Consider the following 20,326-nt stretch of genomic DNA (forward strand, 5'->3'; position numbering starts at 1 on the left):
AACTTGTGACTTGAAAGAAAACCTGCAGCAATCCTCCACAAATAAATACAAGGGGAGAGGAAGAAGAAAGCCACAAGAGATAAGGACCAGTATCTACTTCTTGTACAGTGGTGTCAGCTCATTCCTCTCACTGAGTGAGGTCATCTGCAGCTTCAGTTCCAGGAACAAGGTGATGGAAATGGAAAAGTACAGTTAGGTCATTATTGAATCCCAAACTGGTTTGGGTTGGAAGGGATCTTAAAGCTCACCCAGTTCCACTCCCTACCATGGGCAGGGGCACCTTCCACTGTCCCAGGCTGCTCCAAGCCCCTCCTGGCCTTGGACATTTCCAGGGATGGGGCAGCCACAGCTTCTCTAGGCAACCTGTGCCACAGCCTCACCACCTTCACAGGGAAGAATTCCTTCCCATCTAACCCTGCCCTCTGTGAGTGTGAAACCATTCCCCCTTGTCCTGTCACTCCAGACCTTTGTCCAAAGTCCCTCTCCAACTGCCTTGTAAGTCACCCTCGTCCTTTCCCCCTTCTCCTTCCTCTTCATTACTTCCAACCAATTCACAGTAAATTTGCAAAGTCATATTCTTTAGAAATACTTTTGATTGCTTAGATGAAAATTCTTCAAGCCACAGAAATTCCACTTCTTTCTTTGAGAGACACCCTAATCACTCACAACTTATCAGCACTGCTGTCAGACCCATGTGAGACCCTTCCTCACAGACATCAGGTTTGCAAACACAGTTGTTAGGAGAACCCAGGACAAAACATGGGACAAGAGTTTCTCCTAAAGTGGCCTTCCAGACCCAGGTCAGCACCATGGAAAGGGAGAGGGAGGATTTGGTAACAAGGTACACACAATTAACTTCTCAGTGTAACAGCACACCAACCATCATTTAGTATCAGCACTTCAAATAACTTCCTTCCAAAAGTGCACCTAGTAGTCTCCTAAATTTATCTTTTATTTATTTTATCTTTATTATTTAACTTCTATTTTATTATTTCACTTCAGACATAAAGCAGTACTTTTCCCCACTGCACTCTGTCTGCAAAACCCATATGAATGCAAGCAGCTGTGGAAAGTGCACAGCTTCAATCCCAGGCAAAGATGTACAGAGGGAAAACAGCAAAAACATTTATTAGCAGAAACATTAAATTCCTGGGGAGTTCAAAATAAGGTCCAGAGAATTCAAAGCAAAAGTCAACACTGATTCTTCATATATTAGGGTGTACAAGCTGACCTGGAGCATGACTGTGCAACATGTCTGGCTGTGGGTTTTGCTCTGCTTTGTTTTCTTTACAAATATCCCTGTATTGAATGTGTTGCAGCCATGTCAAGCCTTCTGATCAAGAACTTTCCAGAAACATGATGCCAACCAAAGGCTCAAAGTAGCTTCTGGATACACCTTGGTTTAGCCAGTTTTGATTATGGCCAGACACAGGAAAATGTGCCCCATCCACTGTTTTTGTCTTAACTTCCTGGGACACTGTCAGGTATATGACAACATTAGGGAGGAAGATTGAGAAAGGAATAAGGAAGGAAAGGGAAAAGAAAAACCCATCTCACTGCACTCAATAGTCAAGAAAGCTGGAGAGACCAAAGCCATGATTACAGCCAGGCACAGTGTGGGGAACACTGTAAAACTTTCCCAGGCAGTAATCAGATCAAACCAGGTACAGTGCACTCATTTTCTGAACACCAGTTAGCATAATTAAGTAGAAGCATAATGGGAATTTCAGTTTCAACTTTGCAAAGCCCTCAGATAGTTGAAAAAGATAGAATAAAATGAAAATGTGTCTTTCTACCTGCTAATCTTGCAATTCACCCATGTGATTTGAAAATTAAGCTTCCTTTTTACCAGCTTGTGCATTATCACTAGCTTAAGAGATAATCCTACAGTCAGAATATAAAGTATATTTTCCCTGTGGTGTATGAGCTAGACCAAAATCTCACTCTGCCACTGGGAAATTCACTAAACACAGAAAATAAAGATGATACAGGGAAAACACATTAAATACCATTCTATAAGTATTTTTCCTGACCATATCTGTAGTACCCGTGTCACAGTTTATTGATATATAAAATATTGATAGCAAAGAATCTGAAGACACTTAAATAATTTATATTTGTAGCCCAGTTCCAGACAGCCCACTAAGAAACATCAGATGTGCAAACTGCTGTTGTAGGTTTCATCTGAACAACCTGACATTCAAAGTTATTGTAAGGTTTGTCTTTCTTGGCAAAAAGTGAGGACACTTGCATTACATGAGGCTGAGTTTGAGCTGTCAGAGGCCAAAGTGACCCTTTGCTGACAGCCCTGATGTCAGGTAAGCCATGGATGCATTACTGTGCCTGGCACTGAAAATAAACTCTCCCTCTGCATCTAATTCCTTTCCCTCTCCTACTTTACAAGGAGTACAGAAGCAGTAAAAGCACTCAATCCCTCAGCCCTCTAGAGCTGAAAGGTTTAGCCAAATCTCAGCAGATTACAGCCCACTGCAGAATAACTGTTCCTGCTGCTGAGCAGCTGAGGAGCTGCTGTGGGCACTGAGGTGCCCGAGCTAAGCAGGACAAGCTTAAGCAGTTTAATGGTGAGTCATGGCCAGAGCACTCAGGAATTGTGAGTGGGCAGCTCAGCAGGCAGACACTGAGGTGAAAAACCCTCTCTTAAGGACAATAATCTCCTTAGCTGGTGTGTCAGGAGCTGAAAAGGGACATGTGAACAAGCCCTGCTCTGCACCACCCTTCTGCCAGGAAATCCCTGCTGCTGGCTGGCACCTGGGGTCAGGAGAATCCTGTGTCCCACCCACGGCTCATGGAGGGAACAAGGCCTGCAATGCTCTCCCCTTTACACCACAGCAATCATGCACAGGGCTTTGAGGTCACAGCAGGCTCACACCTCCACGTGACCACATTTGATCACCCCATAATTCTGGATTTCCTGAGCAGTCAGGTACTGATATCCCAGACCCTGCAATATAAAAATGCTTTAAATGCAAAGGATTCATTTAATGTTTTTACAGCTTACATTTTATTATTTATAAAATGACTGATGTATGATACTCATAGCTTGAGAAGGGAAGAACTAGTAGATGGATATTCATATTTCATTATCAACATTCATTACCCTCTATTATCATTAATCTGTCAGTACCTGCTTCTACCAGTTAATTCCTTTGACTTTCCCCAATCTGCACCTTGTTACAATCTAATGTCTCATGTCTGTAAGGACAGGAGAATTTGGCTGCTTGAAACTGGCAGCAAGTAATTTACATTTGGGCTTTGTTAAAATGACAGTGAGCATCATTGAGGCAAAATGTAAAAAGCCAGGCTGAAGGAGGTTATAAAAATTTCAAGTGGCAAGTGTCTCTCCTTTTATCTGACAGTTGTTATTAGGAGGCCATACTTGATTGTAACACACCAAATTTAAACCCAGGAGACAGAGGCAGAGGTACACATTACACACAGGGCACCTTCCCTCTACACATGCTTTATTCCTACTGATGGGACAGAACTGAACTGAAGCTGGAAGTGGAAAGTTCCTCTACCAGCAGCCAAGGCCATCATACCCTGCACTACTGGATGCCTCAAAGGCACTCCTCTGGCACTCCAGGCTCCAGCTGGAGTAGGAAACACACCTCCACAACTAAATCCTAGGATACTTCATTTATTATCTGTACCTATATTTGTATGTATATGTAATCTTAGATAAGGAAGGCATATGGAATGTTTCTCTCAGGGAACACTACACTTCAATAAAATCAAACATATTTCTACAAAACTGAGAGGAAGAACGAACCTTAAAAGGTTTAAATCACAACTTTAGCTGACCTTACTCTGCACACACCTTGGCGTTCACCACTAAGACTGAAGGCTTTTGTTTTAGAATCTCATTCTCGGGAATTAACAAGGGCACTAATCACTAGTAAAACTGCACCAGAGTGTTAAATGTACTCACTTCCTTTATCCAGAGCAATTTAGGAGGCTGCATTTCCACAGACATGGCTCCCCCTACGTAGCTCAGAACCCTGTGCTGGGTGGCATTGATGCGCTTGACTTGGCTGGCTGCACGATGGTCCATCCACATGATCACATTCCTATGGCTCTGTCCTTGGGGAGAAACAGGAAAAGAGTTCTCTTAGCTCAGTTTAAACCCCAGCTCAGCACTGTGAGTGATTCGACTCTAAACTGCTTCACACTTTCACTTCTACACTGAAAACTCAAATTCTACTTATGTTAATAATTCACAGTGGATATCTAAATATAAAATTTTAGCCCTCTGACCCAACTTCAGCACATGTTGAGCACTGAGAATGCTGACTGAAACCAATCAGGCTTGTGAGCATCCAAGAACTGTGAAACACCATGTTCTCTTGTATTTCATTCAAAGAACCCAAACTTCCTGACAAAGTTCACATATTTAGTTAAAAATATAAAGGAACATTCTGGTGACCAAAAACCAAAAATGTGACAAAATCTGAACAATTATGTTGTAAATTGAAATTAACTCAATCAGCTACAGGAATTCTCTCTCCTCTTCTATGGTTATGAGAAGAACCACCCTAATTCCTTTCCAAAATACTGTTTCAAAGGGGATAATTTGCTGAAATGCTTTTATTTTGGATGTGCAAGGAAAAAGCATTTGGCAAGTCTGCAGCACACACAAATGAGAACAAGAAGCAAAGAACATTTTATCCAAATTAACCTCCAGAGGACCTGCCAGAGAGAGGGAACAGTAATCCAGGTGACAATGCAGATTCCTCTCTGGCTAAGTACACTGCACACTCCACAGCACAGCCACTCAAGCATCATCTTCAAAACATAGTGCACCACAAGGCAGAAGTGTGAGGCACATCAATATTTCTAAAATGGATTGAAATACAGCTCAGAACTGTGAAACTGCCTGAAACACCACCACTGCAAGGCTCTTCACAGCATTACAGTATTGAGAGAATTCTTGTCTTGTTGTTTAGCACCACCACTGTGTAAACTCAAAGTTCTTGGGAATATCAGAGCACAGAAAATGAGAATGAATTTGACTCATTAGACCCAAAATAGCCTCAGACATCATTAGGCATTGAATAGATTGTAAGAGACTCTCAAACTGAAAAATAAATAATCTGATCTAAATTTAGAAAAGGACATTTTGGGGGCAAAGCTGGGTTTTGAGAAGGATAGAAGGAGATGACAAACACATCTGAGAACAGAAAGGGAACATATACAGAATTATGATTATGTCTCAGTAACTACTGATATAGCACACACCTAATCTTCCATGGGATTCACTGGGTAAAAGAAGTGCAGCACAGACTTCTTGGGAGTCTTCTGAATCATCTACCCAAAAACTAGTAAGACCCCCCAGATTTTTAGAAAAAGGTCACAGACTGTTTCTGAAGTTTAGTGCTGTCCTAGACGAAGACAGAACACCAATGTAATAAAATACACAAACTGAACTTCTTGCCTGCAGCTCCATGACAGAGCAAGCAGCTACACTACACTAACATTTTAAACATTCCTTTAGCCAGTGTGGATGGGCATTTATACACACTATAAAAACCATGATCAGTACAGTCTGAAGGAGAAGAAAACATGCTGAAAAGAAAAATGAGTGTAGATTTCCCTAAGAAGCAATTTCTCAGAGTCAAGAGGAATGAATGTGATCTTAGGATGCCAAATATTTAACCAAACAGCAAGTAACTCTCATCTCAGATTTAATTTTGCAGTAAAATTAAAACAGAAAAACCAGGGGGGAAAATCCTCTTATAAAAAAGAGTTGGTGTCATCTGCATCTCCAAGAGTCAGCCCCACCACTTGGCATTTGGAGGACACGGGAACTTCCCTCCCACCAGTGGTAAAACTCACACAGTAACACCACGTTTTGTGTGCAGCCCCACCTTCAGAGTTGACTGCCAAAGGCTGGAACTGTTTATCCACCACAACAAGGGAACAGGTAGCATCAAACCCAAGCCCTCGGATCTGGCTGGCATCCACTCCACGGACAACTTCCTGAAAATACACAGAACACACAGAAACACAAATATATCCATGCATGTGCAAGTGCCATGTGAACTAGGGAGTACACAAAATGAGTTACAAGTTAGCTCAAACGCTGAAATTTCCTAAATTCAGTATTCTTTAAAACTTCCAATCAAATTACATCAAATTACCAGAAATTCTTTGTGTCTCAAATCCTAATTCAGAGGCCTTTATCCACAGTCCTGGACAAAAGCAGGGAGCACAATAATATCAGTAAATAAATAAACATAGCAGAAAAGCTGCAATGTTAATTTTCTCTCTTTTCTAAAGCTTGGAGCTGAGCTGGGTGTGAAACATAGACCAGGATTAGGACCAAGTGTTTCCATCAGTTACTTCACTGACTTCCTGCCTGTGGAAGGAACAATCTTCCAGAATTGCTTTGGTAATATTGTGTTTGTCTTGCAATACTGAAGGGTCCCAAAACTAAAGTTGGTCAAAACCTGTAGCCATGATAATACCTCCGCAATGCACACTTTTACTCAGCTACCAAGAGTGTGAATAGCACACTTTTTGGAAGGTTTTCAAAAAAAAGAAAAAACCAAACCATTGCCCCAAAATGCCTGAACTTCATGGCTTCCAGCAGCACTGGAAAAAAAAAAACACAACACCCACAAGGATTAAGTGCCAAATGAGGTTGCAAGACACCTAAAATGTAGTATGGTAATAAATTGCCACTTCTCAGCAACAATAAAAATATCATTATTTTAATTAGTACTATAAGGAAAGACTTCCAGTAGACTTGCACAGTGCCAGTCTCTTATTGGCTCTGTAAAACTGCAGTTTCTGAGACCGTTTTGTTGCTTAAATATAAGAGATTGCATTTAAAGAGGTCAAGAGCAAGAACAAAGCCACTCAGACAGAGAAAAATCAAATAAGCAGAGGAAGACTTGCTCTGCTTTAATGTCAAGCTGTTCTTCCCTATCATTCCTGTCACTCCCTTCTTTTCCTTCTATCCACTCACCTCCCCTTCTCCATCTCAGGGCATTTCTGCAGAGCCAAGCTCATTAATGTTTGAAAAGGCTGATCAATAACAAGACAATGGGTGAACAGTCCATCTGCAAATTACCAAGCTTATCATGAATATTTAAAAAGCCAACCTTAGAACATGCAGCAGGCAGGGACTGTAGTGAGGAGGATGAAATGGCCTCTGTGTGCACTGCAAGCAAGGTCTCTAATTTACCTTTATCTCCAGCATGTACAGGCAGAGCCCTGGATCAGAGGGTACAAATTTTCCCCTATTGTAAAGTCTATTTCAATCTGGTTTTATGCCCGATACTATCCACTGACATTGATTATTTATTTTGGTCTTATAATACTGGATCCTCTTATAATGGGGATAACAAGTGTTACTTTAGGGACCATCCACAAACCAGATTACAATCTCTGTACAATAAATTCTCCTTTATGATTCCAGAGCAGCCCAATGCACATCTCTAGATATATGCACTGCCAGGTTCTGAGCAACCTTGACTCCTCCAAGAACTGTCTCGTGGGTAGAGCACACATCAGCTAAACAAAGCTCACAGATGTGAGACCTGGAAGCAGTGGCTAAATCCTCCCTCTGCAGTAACAGCACAAAGAAAGGTCTTTCATCCTATTTGCAGCTGTAGCATGAGGCTTTTTTCACTCTGGCCTTCAACTCCTCACCAGTAAAACAGACATTTGTGAGGCTGCATCAGCCTCAAGGTGCTTTCAATGCAAAGGGTGGACACAAGTCACACAGCATGAACAGACATGAGTGGAAGTGACAGGCACGGGGACTGCAGGACTGTGAACATTCAGAATTTCCAGAGCCACCTGCAACACAAATCCTTCGTTTTGCCCTTGCCCACCTTGGTGACAGAGCAGCAGGCAGCCCAGATGTCTGCAGAGGATTGCTCATAGTGGTCTGGCTGGGGCTCCCAAACCTGGATGGGTTGTTCTGCGTGTGCCACCACCATCCCAAAGCCATCCACCAGCGCCGCACGAACGCTGGCTGAGCCCACATCAACTCCAACATAGTATTTCACTGCAGTCTGCTTCTCACTGGGCATTTTTAATAAATCCTGTTGAAGGAAAAGGAAAAAAAGGGGTTAAAAGCAGATAAAATGACTGATGGAAAAAGTGCCAAGAGCTGCTGCCTCCCATCAAGCCGAACATCCCACCTGTGGTGTGATGCAGATAATTATAAAGTAACTACATGACAACTGGTTACATATTACCCAGAGGAAAAAAAAGAATAACTAAAGTTAAGTTTCCAAGAGTTCTCCACCATCAATTCACACCACTTTTAAGACTCAGAAAATAATTTTCTGAAAATGTGTTGAGCCATGAAAGCATGGTGTGAAAACTCTGCCTACTCTGACATCCTACAAGTACAAAGTGAGGTTAACTTAATTGATTTAATTATTCACAATGAGTTGCTTATTTCACTATATTAAGTTTAACTATTTGACATTTAATACAGTGACAAATTCACTGTTCTTAATTTCTCACGGTTTGTTCTTAATTAATAGTTAACATTTACATTTTAATCAAGCTGTGAGAATGCTAAGTAAGAGCTGATAGAAATATTTGAAACGTCAGACAAGTACCCTGTTTAGTGCTTGTATGAACCTTTTACATCTCTGAAACACATGAAACTCAGCTGACACACAGCTTCTGATATTCAGAAAATAAATAAATTGGCATTTAAAACATGTGGTATTTACAGAGCATCAAAATGGCTCTACTTAAAAACAGCCCACTTCTCCTAAAGAAGTGACCTGATAATATCTGGATATGGCAGATGGGGTGGTTAGAGGGAGGAATATAAGCAAAGGGGAAAGATTTGGAAAGTCCTGATTAATAGAATATGATTAATCACATTCCAAATTAATATTTTTTTCTTTTTTTTTAATAATAACATTGAGTACAGGTCAAGATCTACTGGCATAATGTAGGTGTCTTTCACATCCATGGCTGTCTTGTAACCACTGCTGCTGATAGGTATCACAAATCTACAGTCATTGAGGGTTAGAGGCAGCCAGTGAAATAGAGAAGAAAACACGGAGCCCTCAGTCTCAGAAAATTCCAACTTTGGATAATAATTAATTAGGACAAAGTTTCATTTGTACTTAAAATGGCATAACACCTCAGCTGAAGAAATCAACTGAGGCTTCCCTTCCTCCCACCCTTTCAACAGCTCATGGAAATGTGGTCAGTCAGTGGAGATCTGCTATCACACAATCATTCTTCCCTTTTCAATCTGGCACTTCATGGCCAGACCCCACTGCTGGGTCCAGGGCCCATGGTTTTGTTCTTTGCTTGGCCAGTACAAGGGAGTTCTGTCCCTGGTACAGACCAAAGCTGTCACCACACCACATTCTGCTCACACCCTGCAGGGTCACCGGAGTAGCTGCACAGATCACCAGCTTGTAATAATGTCAGAAAGTAGAAAAACCTCCAAGCTATAGAGCATATTGTGGTCCTGCTGGAAATCCTGGCTGCTGCCTCCCAGCATGCTGGTTCTGCCCAGCAGATTAGGTGCAACTCACACTAATCTCCTTAAGCAAGGTCATGTGTCCAAGTGATGAGCAATCAGCTAAAAATAATGGTGTGCCATGAGTCTAACACCTAGGAATATTGGCAAGAAGGCCTGCTTTATTTTCTTGGCCCTGGCTCTGTGACCTGGTCAGAGGAACAAAAGCCAATCCCTCTGCCAGAGAAGACAACTCTGCTGCTAGGGGTGATTAATATGCATCTGTCACCTGGGGGGTGACAGCACTCAGCTTCTCCCTCTTAGCCCTCAGCTGGAAAAGCAGTTTTAAGACATTCTTTTCAACATGGTATTTACTTCTTAATTTTGTACTTCACCTCCCCAAAGCTCTAAAGGCTGGCTGCAGGTGCTGCAAGTTCCTTGTGAGAAATTTTACTACAAAGGCATTGCATAACACTGTTCCTGACACTATCTCACAAATTTCCCTATTTTTCCCCTATTTCGGCTCTGCCTTTAGCTGCTGACTCATAAAAAGTTGAGAATAAACCACAAGCTGCAAAACAGATTTTTTTTTTAAACATAGGCAAATCCTTCTTACTTGCTCTTCACTAAATACAAATAGCAAAAGGAGTATTTTATATCCTGCCTCCTGCTCACACACACAATATTACTCCAAATTTCTCTTCCTTGTATGGCAGCCTTGATTTTAGCTCATTAATGTGTTTTTGCTACTTAGAGAACAAGCTTAGCAGATGTTAGAGAATTAAGCTCACAGTACCTCCTACTCAGCACTTGAAATTATGGCTTTGCATTGGATTCTTCCCACAAACATTTGAAACCTGGAACCCAATCTGCCCATGTAATGTTTACTTTCCTTTTTTTTCCTTACTAAGCAACCAGGATGTGCCTGTGTGAGTGACTGGGCAGGAAGCAGAGTTTGTTTATGTGCTTGAGCAGCTCATATCAGCCTTTGCACATCCACTAGTTTATTGCTGTCAATCAGTGGGAACAGGAAAAAGTGAGTACAAAACCAAGAACCCCAAACTTACTTTAACTTGTCTCTTTCTAAATAAAGCTCATCTAGATTCACAAAGCAGCAAGATTCACTCAGTATCTCATTAAAAAAAGGCTAAAAGTAAATATGAATCCTTTTCCAAGAACAGCAAGCACTAAGTTACAGAAGCTTTTCAAAGTAAAGTGTCTCTGCAACAGGATCTGATCTGCTTGCAAAAACATAATTTGATGCCAAGGGTTTTTTTGGAATACCAAACACTTGGTATGCCACCTACTTATCAACCCCATCCACAAAAAGCACTGTCATCTCTAGGTCATAAATGTCAGCAATTATGGACTCTGCCCAAGGGTATTTCTTGAGAACCTAAGAACTCAGCAGAGAAGTTGGTGGAAAATATTTAGCCAAAGTACAGTGATAAGAATTTTAAAAAGGAATGTTGTCATTCTGTTTTGTTTCCAGAAGATTTCTTTGGTACAAAAGGAAGCTCCAAATCAAAGCTGAAGGAACTCTTTAATGGATTTCAGGGGTAACAGAAGGTCCCTGCACAAGCTTGCTTTGGAATTTGAACACCAACATTCATTGCCATGTGAAAAGAAAATTGTTGTGCAAATAAAATGTTGGTTTGGATTGTTTTATCTGCTGGATTCTTTGCTTCTGCAGGCAATAAAATCATGAGGAAAACTGAACCAGAAAAATGACTGAAATATAATGTCCTTCAAGTCCAGTCAGACAGGTCAGTCAATCAAGCACAATATTCCTAACATGACACCAAAATATTTTATGCATGGATGATGCATGTTCATGGACTCCCAAGGGATGGAAGGCAGTGGAGATAGAACCTTCTAAATCCCTGAAGTATCTAAACTCAGGAAGCCTGGCTCCTTGCAGCCAGGAAAAAAGGCCTCCTTCAATACAGCCTTGTCTGTCCACTGCAAAAGTCAAGCCTCATAATTTCATCTTATTATTTGAATTTGAAAACAGAAGGAGAGGGGCAGAGGAAAAAAGTAAACTTAGAAGACATGTCCAGCTTGACCGTGTTAATCCATGTCTGTAACTGCTAAGTCAGGACAAGAAGCCAAAATTCCCTCCAAACCAGCAATGGCCTCTTTCTCTGCAAATCACAGCAGGGACAGAATGGCTTTTCAAACAAGCATTTATGATCAAAAGGCTACAGCATATTATAAATATTTATATGGCCCATTAAATAATAGTCTGTATAAATATTATTCAAAATGTGCATGCTGGAAACCACAGACTTCCCAGTTTATCCTTGTACAAATGTGTTAGTTTTCCCACATAAGCAATGAAGAAAGAAAAAGGAGGGGTGAAACTAAGTTGCAAAAATATTAAATTTAAAAAAAATCCTTAACATTATTTACTTTAATTTAAAAGGAATGAGTAAGTAACCAGATGAGTTTTTCATGAGCACTGTTAGACTTGTCTGTCCCACTTTACCTCACAGTTATCGAGCTGCCAGGACGTACCTTTCTGTTAAAGCCAGGGTGCAGGAGGGGCTGCACTCACATCAACATAGGGCCAAGCTCAGCACAAGCTTTCAGCAGCAGCAATTTAGACTTCGTGGTGCTGTGTGCTTAAACACAAAGAGTTAGGAAGGACTGGCATGTCTGTTTTAAACTTTGATCTCTGGAACACTGCGGGCTGCCCAGACCCGGTGATTGTGGATAAACAGAGTGTTTTTAGTAGTGCAGCTGTGCTTTTCTTTGGGTTACCAAGAAAAAGATTAACAGGCTCAAATTAGGCTTCATAAGCCTCGTGTGAAAAGATCTAAATATGCTAAAGAAAAGCTGCTTTTCAACTGTAGAAAGGACATTAACCAAAACAAGCCCTTTTGACATTACACTGGAAATCCAGCACTTTGTTGGCTTGCTAGAGGTAAGTTACCAATACAAGTGGTGGTGGTAGAGTGGCAGGATCTGCTTGAAGACAGTGAACTCCCTTTGCTCCTCCAGCTTCTGTAATTCCTGTTTGGATGTGGAAAGAAGGCACATGTCTGTGTGGGAGAGCAGGAGCAGATGGGGAATTCTAACACTGTGGTGAAGGGCAGTACTAATATAGAAAATATCCTTAAATGCCCAAGGGAGTGTGCTATAACTATCAACAAGCATTTATTTGTCAGCTACCCCACAGCAAACAAAACAAACACAAGGAACAAAAGCACACCTCACCTCCCCTTTTCCCTTCCCCAAACAGAAACACGTACATGCAGGATCTCTGTCTTAGGAATGTGAGGACTGTGCTAACAGTAACAAAACTGGAACAAATAAAAATGGAGCTGGGGAAAATACACTTCTTAATTGAAAACCAAACACCTCTAGATTCTTTCATCAGTTCTCTGGTACATTCTGTGAAGTTTTCTTACATCTTACACAGAAAAACAGCTTAAAATAATGAAAGATTTCAGTAGTAGGATAAAACCCTTATTCCAGTCCTATAATATTTAGATTGTTCCATCAAAACCTTCCTAACTGTCCCCCTAACATTGTAATGCAATGTCAATAAATCTCAGCATAGGCAAGACTGATAATATTCTACTATTTTCTAGTATCTCCTTTTCTCTCTATAAATAATTCACTATGTACTAATTTGCTGTAATGTCTCTCCAGATCTTTTTTCTTCCCCTTGCTTTCAGTGTCCAAGACAAAGTCATTACTTCATTGCTGCCCTCTGCCCTCTAATTCTATCTTTTGGATTTTAAATACTTTCAGGCCAAACTACTTCCACCTGCTCTGATTTAAAAAAGGGCACATTCGGGTTTATCCTGGTGTCACCAGGAAGGGGAGAAATGAAAATTACTAAATTATTCTAAGAAATTAGATCCAAAAATTATTTTTTAAGCTTTTTTAAGCTCCGACTGCCTACATAGTTATCTCACTCAGGAACAGCAGAAGGATGTCAGCATGACCAGTGTCAGTAAGTACCAACAGCAGAGCTGGTTTTCTCTATATTCTGCTTGAGAAGAGTTTGTACTAAACAGAAGAATTATTTGCTCTCCTTCCAGTTCCTGTCTTCAGCTTACACAAGCAGACACAGCCTGTGGTACTGATGATCAAATAGGAGCAATGGCATTCTGGCCCCTGATTAAAGAGCATGGCTGTGCTGGGTCAGATGAAAGGTCCAATTAGCCCAGGATCCTCCACAAACAGCAGAAGCTGTAGGAAAAGCATATGCCTGCCCTTTTCATCCAGCAGTACTTCCCCAGGACACCTTTCCTCCTGCTATCTATAGTAAAGGCACTTCCTGAGCCAGAAATTTTATCTTTAGGATTAGCAGACCTTGAAGGCTTTTTCCTCTCTAAATTTGTTTGTGCTCTTTCTGAATCCAGGGAAACTTTTCTAACTGCAAACTACTGTGGTAACGAGTTATAAAGTTCTGTGTAAACAATGCAGGAAAAAGCCCTTTGGTTTGTTCTGAGCATGCCACCTGCTAGTTTTGTTTGATGTGTCTGAGTTCCTGAGCTAGAGGAGACATTAAGCAATTGCTGTGTATTTACTTTCTCCATGCAGTCATGATTCCATTGCATTCTGAATCACCCCCAAAGGCCTCACTGCAGCTATCCACACATCATGGGTATTGAGCTGAACTCACAATCTCTATATGGTCAGGTAAGACAAAAAGCATTTTCCTGCTCTGAGTGCTCATGGATGTGGCAGTAACACAAGTACCATAACACACTGCAGCAGTCAGTACTAATAAACAGCAAGAAATAATGCCAAGGCCACTGTGGGCAGGTGGAGATACTGCTCAGAGATGCTGCAGTAGGAAAACCACGTGTTGGTGTGAGCTCAGAGGTGCTGCTCAGGAGCACAGAACTGGCCAGGGATTTCCAGCTTCAGGCAGGTCCCAAAACACTGAGCTCACAGCAGAGGGATCCAGGAGCTCTTCCAACTACATGCTTGGGGAAGACTCAGGGCTACTGCTCCCCCTGGTTTTCCCTGGCCCCGCTGAGGCTGCTGCATGCCCTGACAGGCTCTGCAGGGCAGCAGCAGCACGAGGCCCATGCCGAGCACACCCGGCTGCCCCGCTGCTCCCTGGCCTGTAACTCTGGCACACAAAGGAAACAAGTGCAGCCGCCCCTGCTCCAGAGCCCACCTAACCCCGGGAACAGCAGGAAGCACCTGCAGAGAGGAGCTCTCAGGAAAAAGGAAGGCTGAGAAGAGCGCTGTGAGAACACACAATGTGAGGTGACAAGACACAGCCTTTGGGGAAAAACAACAGCTCCAATTCTCTCCAGAGCACTCTGGGCCCTGCTGGGACTGGGCCATCACTTCAAAAGCAGGCTCTGATCCTACATCCATCGGTGGCAACCTCCCAGCCACTATCAGGAGTTCAGGACTAAACCCCTGACGCTCACCAACATCACAGGTGCAACTCACACGATGGCAGGACTTTGAACACTTGCCATAACCTCCAGTTTGTCCAGCAGAGGAAATGTTGATCAGTAAATGCCAGGACACAATTCCCAGGCAGGAAAAGCTAAGGAATAAGGGGGGTGTCTAGCAGCACCCTTTCTTTTCCCCAGCCTGGCAACAGCAGTGGATACAAGCCATGCACACCACGCTCCTGAGAGCCATTCCCTGCTCTGACGCTGCAGCTGCACACATCCCCAAAGGCTGTGCTAATGACCTGGCAGACAGACGTGTCCCAAATGACTCTGCAGAATGCCTGGAGCCCTGAAAGAAGACACTATCTTGTTTACATTGACTGAGGGGGGAAAAAATGCCATCTAATTATTACATAAATTCTGGCTGTAGCAGCTTCATGACTAGTTGAAAAGAGGTAACAGGCTCCAAAATGACTGATGGACCCAAGTGTTTGGATCCACAGCTTATCAATCTAATGCTAAGGAAGATCTTTCATATCCCTGTGTCTCTATCACTTTAACCTACTCATGATGGACAGAGAGAATAATCTCTGCTCTTTGCCTGTAAAATTGATTCATGTACTGTGACTTTTTTTTTTCACTCTATGCTATAATGAAAGTGGAGAAACAAATAAAAAACCAACAAAACACACACCACAAAAAAAGCACTATACTATAAACACAGCCTAGCACAATAATGTGAATTTGCAAAATATCTGTTTAAGTCATAAAACATAATTTGGAGGAGAATGCAATACAAAAAGCACAATTACAATTCACACAGCAGTTTTAAACTGCATTCCTGCAGCAAACCAGCCTTGGCACCAGGAGTTCTGTGCAGGTTCCGTGGGTAAATACAGCCATTGTGCCACTGTGGATACAAATTAGCCAACCTAGGCTAATGCTGATACTCTAACTTTAATCCCATCTTTAGATTCCGGCGCTACATCACGGTTGAATCTGGCACTAACCCTGTGATTACATATCAGCAGATCAGTATAAAAATAATTTGTTCTGAGTTCACAGTTTTATGAAATGATAAAACATCAAAATTAGCATTCTGGCTGAAATCCACTGCATTTCCCATCAAGGCTTACACATTTAAGCAACATCTGAACCAACTGCCTATAATTACTCCTGGCAGATACTGGAGCACTTAGGCCAGCAGTAGATGCAACAGTGAAATAAATTTTTAAAGACATGCTGCAAACCACTTCAAGATGCTCAGCCCAGAAGCAAACATGTGTCCATAAGCCCAATCCACGGTTTATTTTACAGGATTTGTTCACTCTTGCATAGTAAAAGCCTGAGAAGAATGACAGCCCCAAGTAATCTGTCAGTTTAAAATTAAACATTTATTTGGGCTGCAATTTCAAAAACACTCTCCCCAAAGTTCCTGTCACAGCTACTTAAGGGGAAGTGGGGTTGCATATTAGCTTAGGTTAAAAGAAACACTAATTCTGCACAAAACCAGTTATTTATTTATTCAAAAGAACCAGCATTTTAAAATGATAATTTAACTGAGAAACACAGAATGGAGTAACAGAAGTGGCTAAGAATACACATAAAAACTTCCTAACATAGAACTAGTTTATTTAGTCTCTACTGACACTATAAATTTATTTCTGCCATGATTCTTATAGCTGGGAACAGCTGTCCCAACAAGCAACCAATTCTCTCTGCATTCATCCTCCTATCCCAGACACTCTTCCCAGGAAAAAGAAGTGTCTCTTTTTTTTTTTTTTTTTCCATATACTCATACACATTCCTGAAGGAAAGGGACCACTAACATTACAGAGCCTTTAAAATTTCCTTGGTTTTGTATTATATCTAAATACACTTAAAAAAAAGTTAACCCCATCTATTTAAGCAAATGGTCTTCCAGGATAAGAAAATAGAATGAAATGCATGAGAAGGAAATACACAAGAATGAAATACACGAGAATGAAATACATGAGAGTGCAATACAAGGGCATGAAATATACGAGAATGAAATACAAGACCACCTTCCCAACAATGTGTCTGCTTATTACTTTTTAAAAACCTCCGAGATGACCGAGCCCTTTCCTCTACTTCCCTGGAATTCGTTTCGTAAGTGCTCTCCAGAGAAGAGCACTGGTGCTAAGTTTATTAAACTTCCTAACAAATCCCAGGCACCTCAGCAAGGAAGGAATCTGCCAAGTTACCAGTTCCTCACCGGGGCAGAGCCTGGCAGCAGTGAGGAACACGGCCGTGCTGGCAGCCCCGAGCCAAGCACGAGTAAATTCCAGCAGGTTCCTGGGGTGTGCTCTGTGCCAGGCCAGGAGCTGCTTGGGATCACAGGGGCATGACAAGGAGACAAGGCTGTGAAGGTGCCAGAAAGGGGAGCTGCATGAGGACAAGGGAGGCAGTGGTGGCAGCGGGACACCAGGGCCAGAGAGACGAGACTGGAGACTGCATTTATGGAAATCTCCTAGGGATATGGAGGATTAGGCAAGTGTGTGAGTGATGTGCATGTCCTACCTGCCCAGGTCAGATCACCTGAGCGCTGCCCTTTCACAGAACCACAGAAAAAGCTGAGCGGGGAAAGGACACTCAAGTATCATTGAGCCCAAGTCCTGGACATGCACAGAACCCCAAGAATCACACCATGTGCCCAAGAGCATTGTCCAAATGTTCCCTTGAGCTCTGGAAGGTTTGGTTCTGTGACCCTTCCAGGGGAGCCTGTTCCAGCACCCGACCACCCTCCAGGGAAAAATATTTTTCTACTATCCAACCTCAACCTTTCCTGACACAGGTTCAGGCCATTCCCTCACGTCCTGTCACTCGGCATCATGAAGCAATCAGCGTGTGCCTCTCATTTTCCCTCACCAGGAAGCTGTATTTGAAGCACATGGGAAGGCAGCTGGGATAAAGGTGATCCAACAGCACAGGAGGCACTGGGAGGATCCGTGTGCCCACCCTGGACAGCACCAAACTCCTCTCCTGGCACTGGGCACCCCAGCGGGGGCTGTGAGGGGCAGCCCCGCTCCCGCTGAATTACAGTGGGAGTCACATATGGCCGTGCTGTACAGAAACGTCAGGAGGAGAGAACTCGGGACAGCCAGCAGGCCGTAAATCCCCCGGGCTGCACGAAAAGCAGGCTCTGAGCTGATCTGGGGCGATGTGAGCGCTCAGCCCACGCACGGCCGGGGCCCGCTGCGGCCAGGGGCTCCCTGGAGAAGGAGGCGGCGCTGGTGATTAAACAACAACACGAACGCCAGAGCTCCCTTCAGAGCAGCAGGATCCGAGCCCTACCGGAGGGGGACGGAACCCTCCGGGCGTCACGGCGGAGAAGGGGCAGGATCGGGGGCAGGGACGGGGGCAAGGAGAGGGGCGGGAGCCGCGCTGAGGCGGCGCGCGCTGCGCTCCCCTCACGGGCGGCCGCGCTGAGGGCGCGGGGCCGCCGCGGCCCGGCCAGCGCCGTCACTTACTCTGCAGCCATCACTTACTTGTGCCCCCGGCACTGCCCGGGCCTGCACACCCCGGCGGGGACGTCCCCTGAACCCGCCGCTGCCGGGAAAGCCGCCGGGCTGCCCCGGGCCGGGCCGGCCGCGCCTGCGCCGGGAAGCGGCGGGCGGGGGAAGCGGCGGCGCCGCCGGGCGCTGAGGGCAGCGGCGGCTCGGGCCGGGAATCGTCCTGCGCCCGGGCCTGGAACGGGAACAAGGCGGGGGCTTGGCGCGGTTTGTAAACGGATGATAAATCTGATTTTCCAGCCCCGCTGCCGCGTACACGGCTGCGAAATATCGGGGGTCGTAGAAGCGGTGCAAGAAGCCACGTGGAGAAGCCACTGAGAAGAACCTGTACAGTATAGGAGAATAAATAAATATATAAAACCAGGCAAATAACTATATAGAAACATATAGAAGAATAAATAAACAGGAGGGAATGTCAGGGCTCAGGACATCTCATTCTGAGCCTCCTTAAATGTAATGTAAATGCTTCTTAAAAGTAAAACGGCTGCAAGCCATGAGATTGGTTTTCTGCATGGGGACACTCTGAGAGTTTTACCTGAAAAGCTGGAGAGTTGCTGATGTGAGGAAGAAAACCCTGGGTTTAGTTAAGGTTTACTTAAAACGGATAGAGGATGCCCTCAAATGCATCCCTGAAAAACAGAGAAATCACAGAATCAATGAGGTTGGAAAAGACCTCTCGGATCATCGAGTCCAGCCGTGCCTGAGCACTCCATGGTTTGGGACAGATCCCACCACACCCCTGCGTGACCCTCCTCAACCCACGCAGGGAGGAGCAGATGGCAGCCCTCACATTCCCATCATGTCCAAACACTTCTGGCCCCAGGGAGCCACCAGGGATTTTTCCCGTTACCCCCCAAATATTCTACAACAGGAAATCATGCAGCAAAAAAAGTTGTCTTGCAACATTTCCAGAGTATTCCCACTTCGGCCCGAGCAGAAATGCTGCAGGAACAACCTTGCTCAGGGAAAGATGAGTGTTTGTCTCGTGGTTAGAGCACAGGGTTCGTGGTCAGGAGCTGTGGGTTCTCATTCCAGCCTTGCCACTGAATCATTTTGAGAGCTTTGCTAGTCACTTTGTACTAGAACCAGTTAGGAATTTTCCGTTGGGATGATTTTCTGATGGAAAACACTGCTTATACCAAACTGAAATCTGGGTGAAAATTGATTTTTCCCTTGGGAATAGCTTGTGTCTGGGCTGGCTTAGAAAGGACATTAGACCCAAACTGCAGTGTTTGGGGGTTTCTTCATTAGTCCAAATGTTTTGCTTTGAATAGATAGGTTAAAAAATAAAATACCCCCTCCTGACTGTAATTCCAAGTCATTTTACAGCATGGTGTGAATGTGTGCCCTCATGCTCTGCTTTGCTCCCCAGGAGGTCTGCGGTGTAGTGAGATTTAAATTTCTGTTTTCTGAGATGTGCACGTCCCAATCTGAGTCAGACCTGGCCCGTGGGGACAAATCCCAGAGCAGGGCCACCACTCTGGCCAGGGAAGCGCTCCATGCAGGGAAAGTGTAAAGTTCAGAGACACAAATGAGCTGTTTCACATTAGCTCAGTGGCCTAAAACAAGGCACCGTGACTGGGGAGATACCCAAATGTTTTGTTCAACTGAAAAGCAATAAAATGAAGCCCAGAGAAATGGACCTGATTCTGTTCCAGAATCCCATTCCTCTGTTCATTAAAAACAAATTTATTTCTACCCTCTCTATAGTCATACACTGACAGTTTCTTTTAGTATAATACTTGTTCTCCTCCCACAATGTATTTGTAGACACCACTGAAGTCCCTTATTTGTTTTGCCAACTTAAATATTAATCATTTATTTTCTCTCATAACAGCAAGTTGTGGATCATCTAATAGTTTTTCCTTCACTTCTGTCAGTCAGAATTCATCTTTTCTGAGCGTGAGTGATCAGAGTCTGACATACTGTGTAATGTTTAAATGATGGCTTGC

The 20,326-nt window shown here is 43.5% G+C and overlaps 1 protein-coding gene across 5 annotated transcripts in view; it reads right to left on the minus strand.

The window, feature by feature from the left end:
• FGGY (FGGY carbohydrate kinase domain containing) overlaps nucleotides 1-18,450 on the minus strand; it is a 128,032-nt gene extending 109,582 nt beyond the window's left edge. The window contains exons 1-5 of one of the 5 annotated variants that reach the window (XM_066555440.1): nucleotides 18,351-18,435; nucleotides 11,984-12,090; nucleotides 7,860-8,072; nucleotides 5,886-5,997; nucleotides 3,950-4,096 (exon numbers count right to left, since the gene is read on the minus strand). In XM_066555440.1, the coding sequence (XP_066411537.1) occupies nucleotides 3,950-4,096; nucleotides 5,886-5,997; nucleotides 7,860-8,026 (426 nt within the window). In that variant the 5' untranslated portion in view covers nucleotides 8,027-8,072; nucleotides 11,984-12,090; nucleotides 18,351-18,435. Of the gene's footprint in view, nucleotides 1-3,949; nucleotides 4,102-5,885; nucleotides 5,998-7,859; nucleotides 8,073-11,983; nucleotides 12,091-18,350 lie in introns of all 5 variants that reach the window. The other 4 variants (XM_066555437.1, XM_066555439.1, XM_066555441.1 and 1 more) reach the window with 4 other exon arrangements.
• Nucleotides 18,451-20,326: the final 1,876 nt, after the last annotated feature.

Source organism: Molothrus aeneus, chromosome 9 (assembly GCF_037042795.1).
Source record: "Molothrus aeneus isolate 106 chromosome 9, BPBGC_Maene_1.0, whole genome shotgun sequence".
NCBI lineage: Eukaryota > Metazoa > Chordata > Aves > Passeriformes > Icteridae > Molothrus > Molothrus aeneus.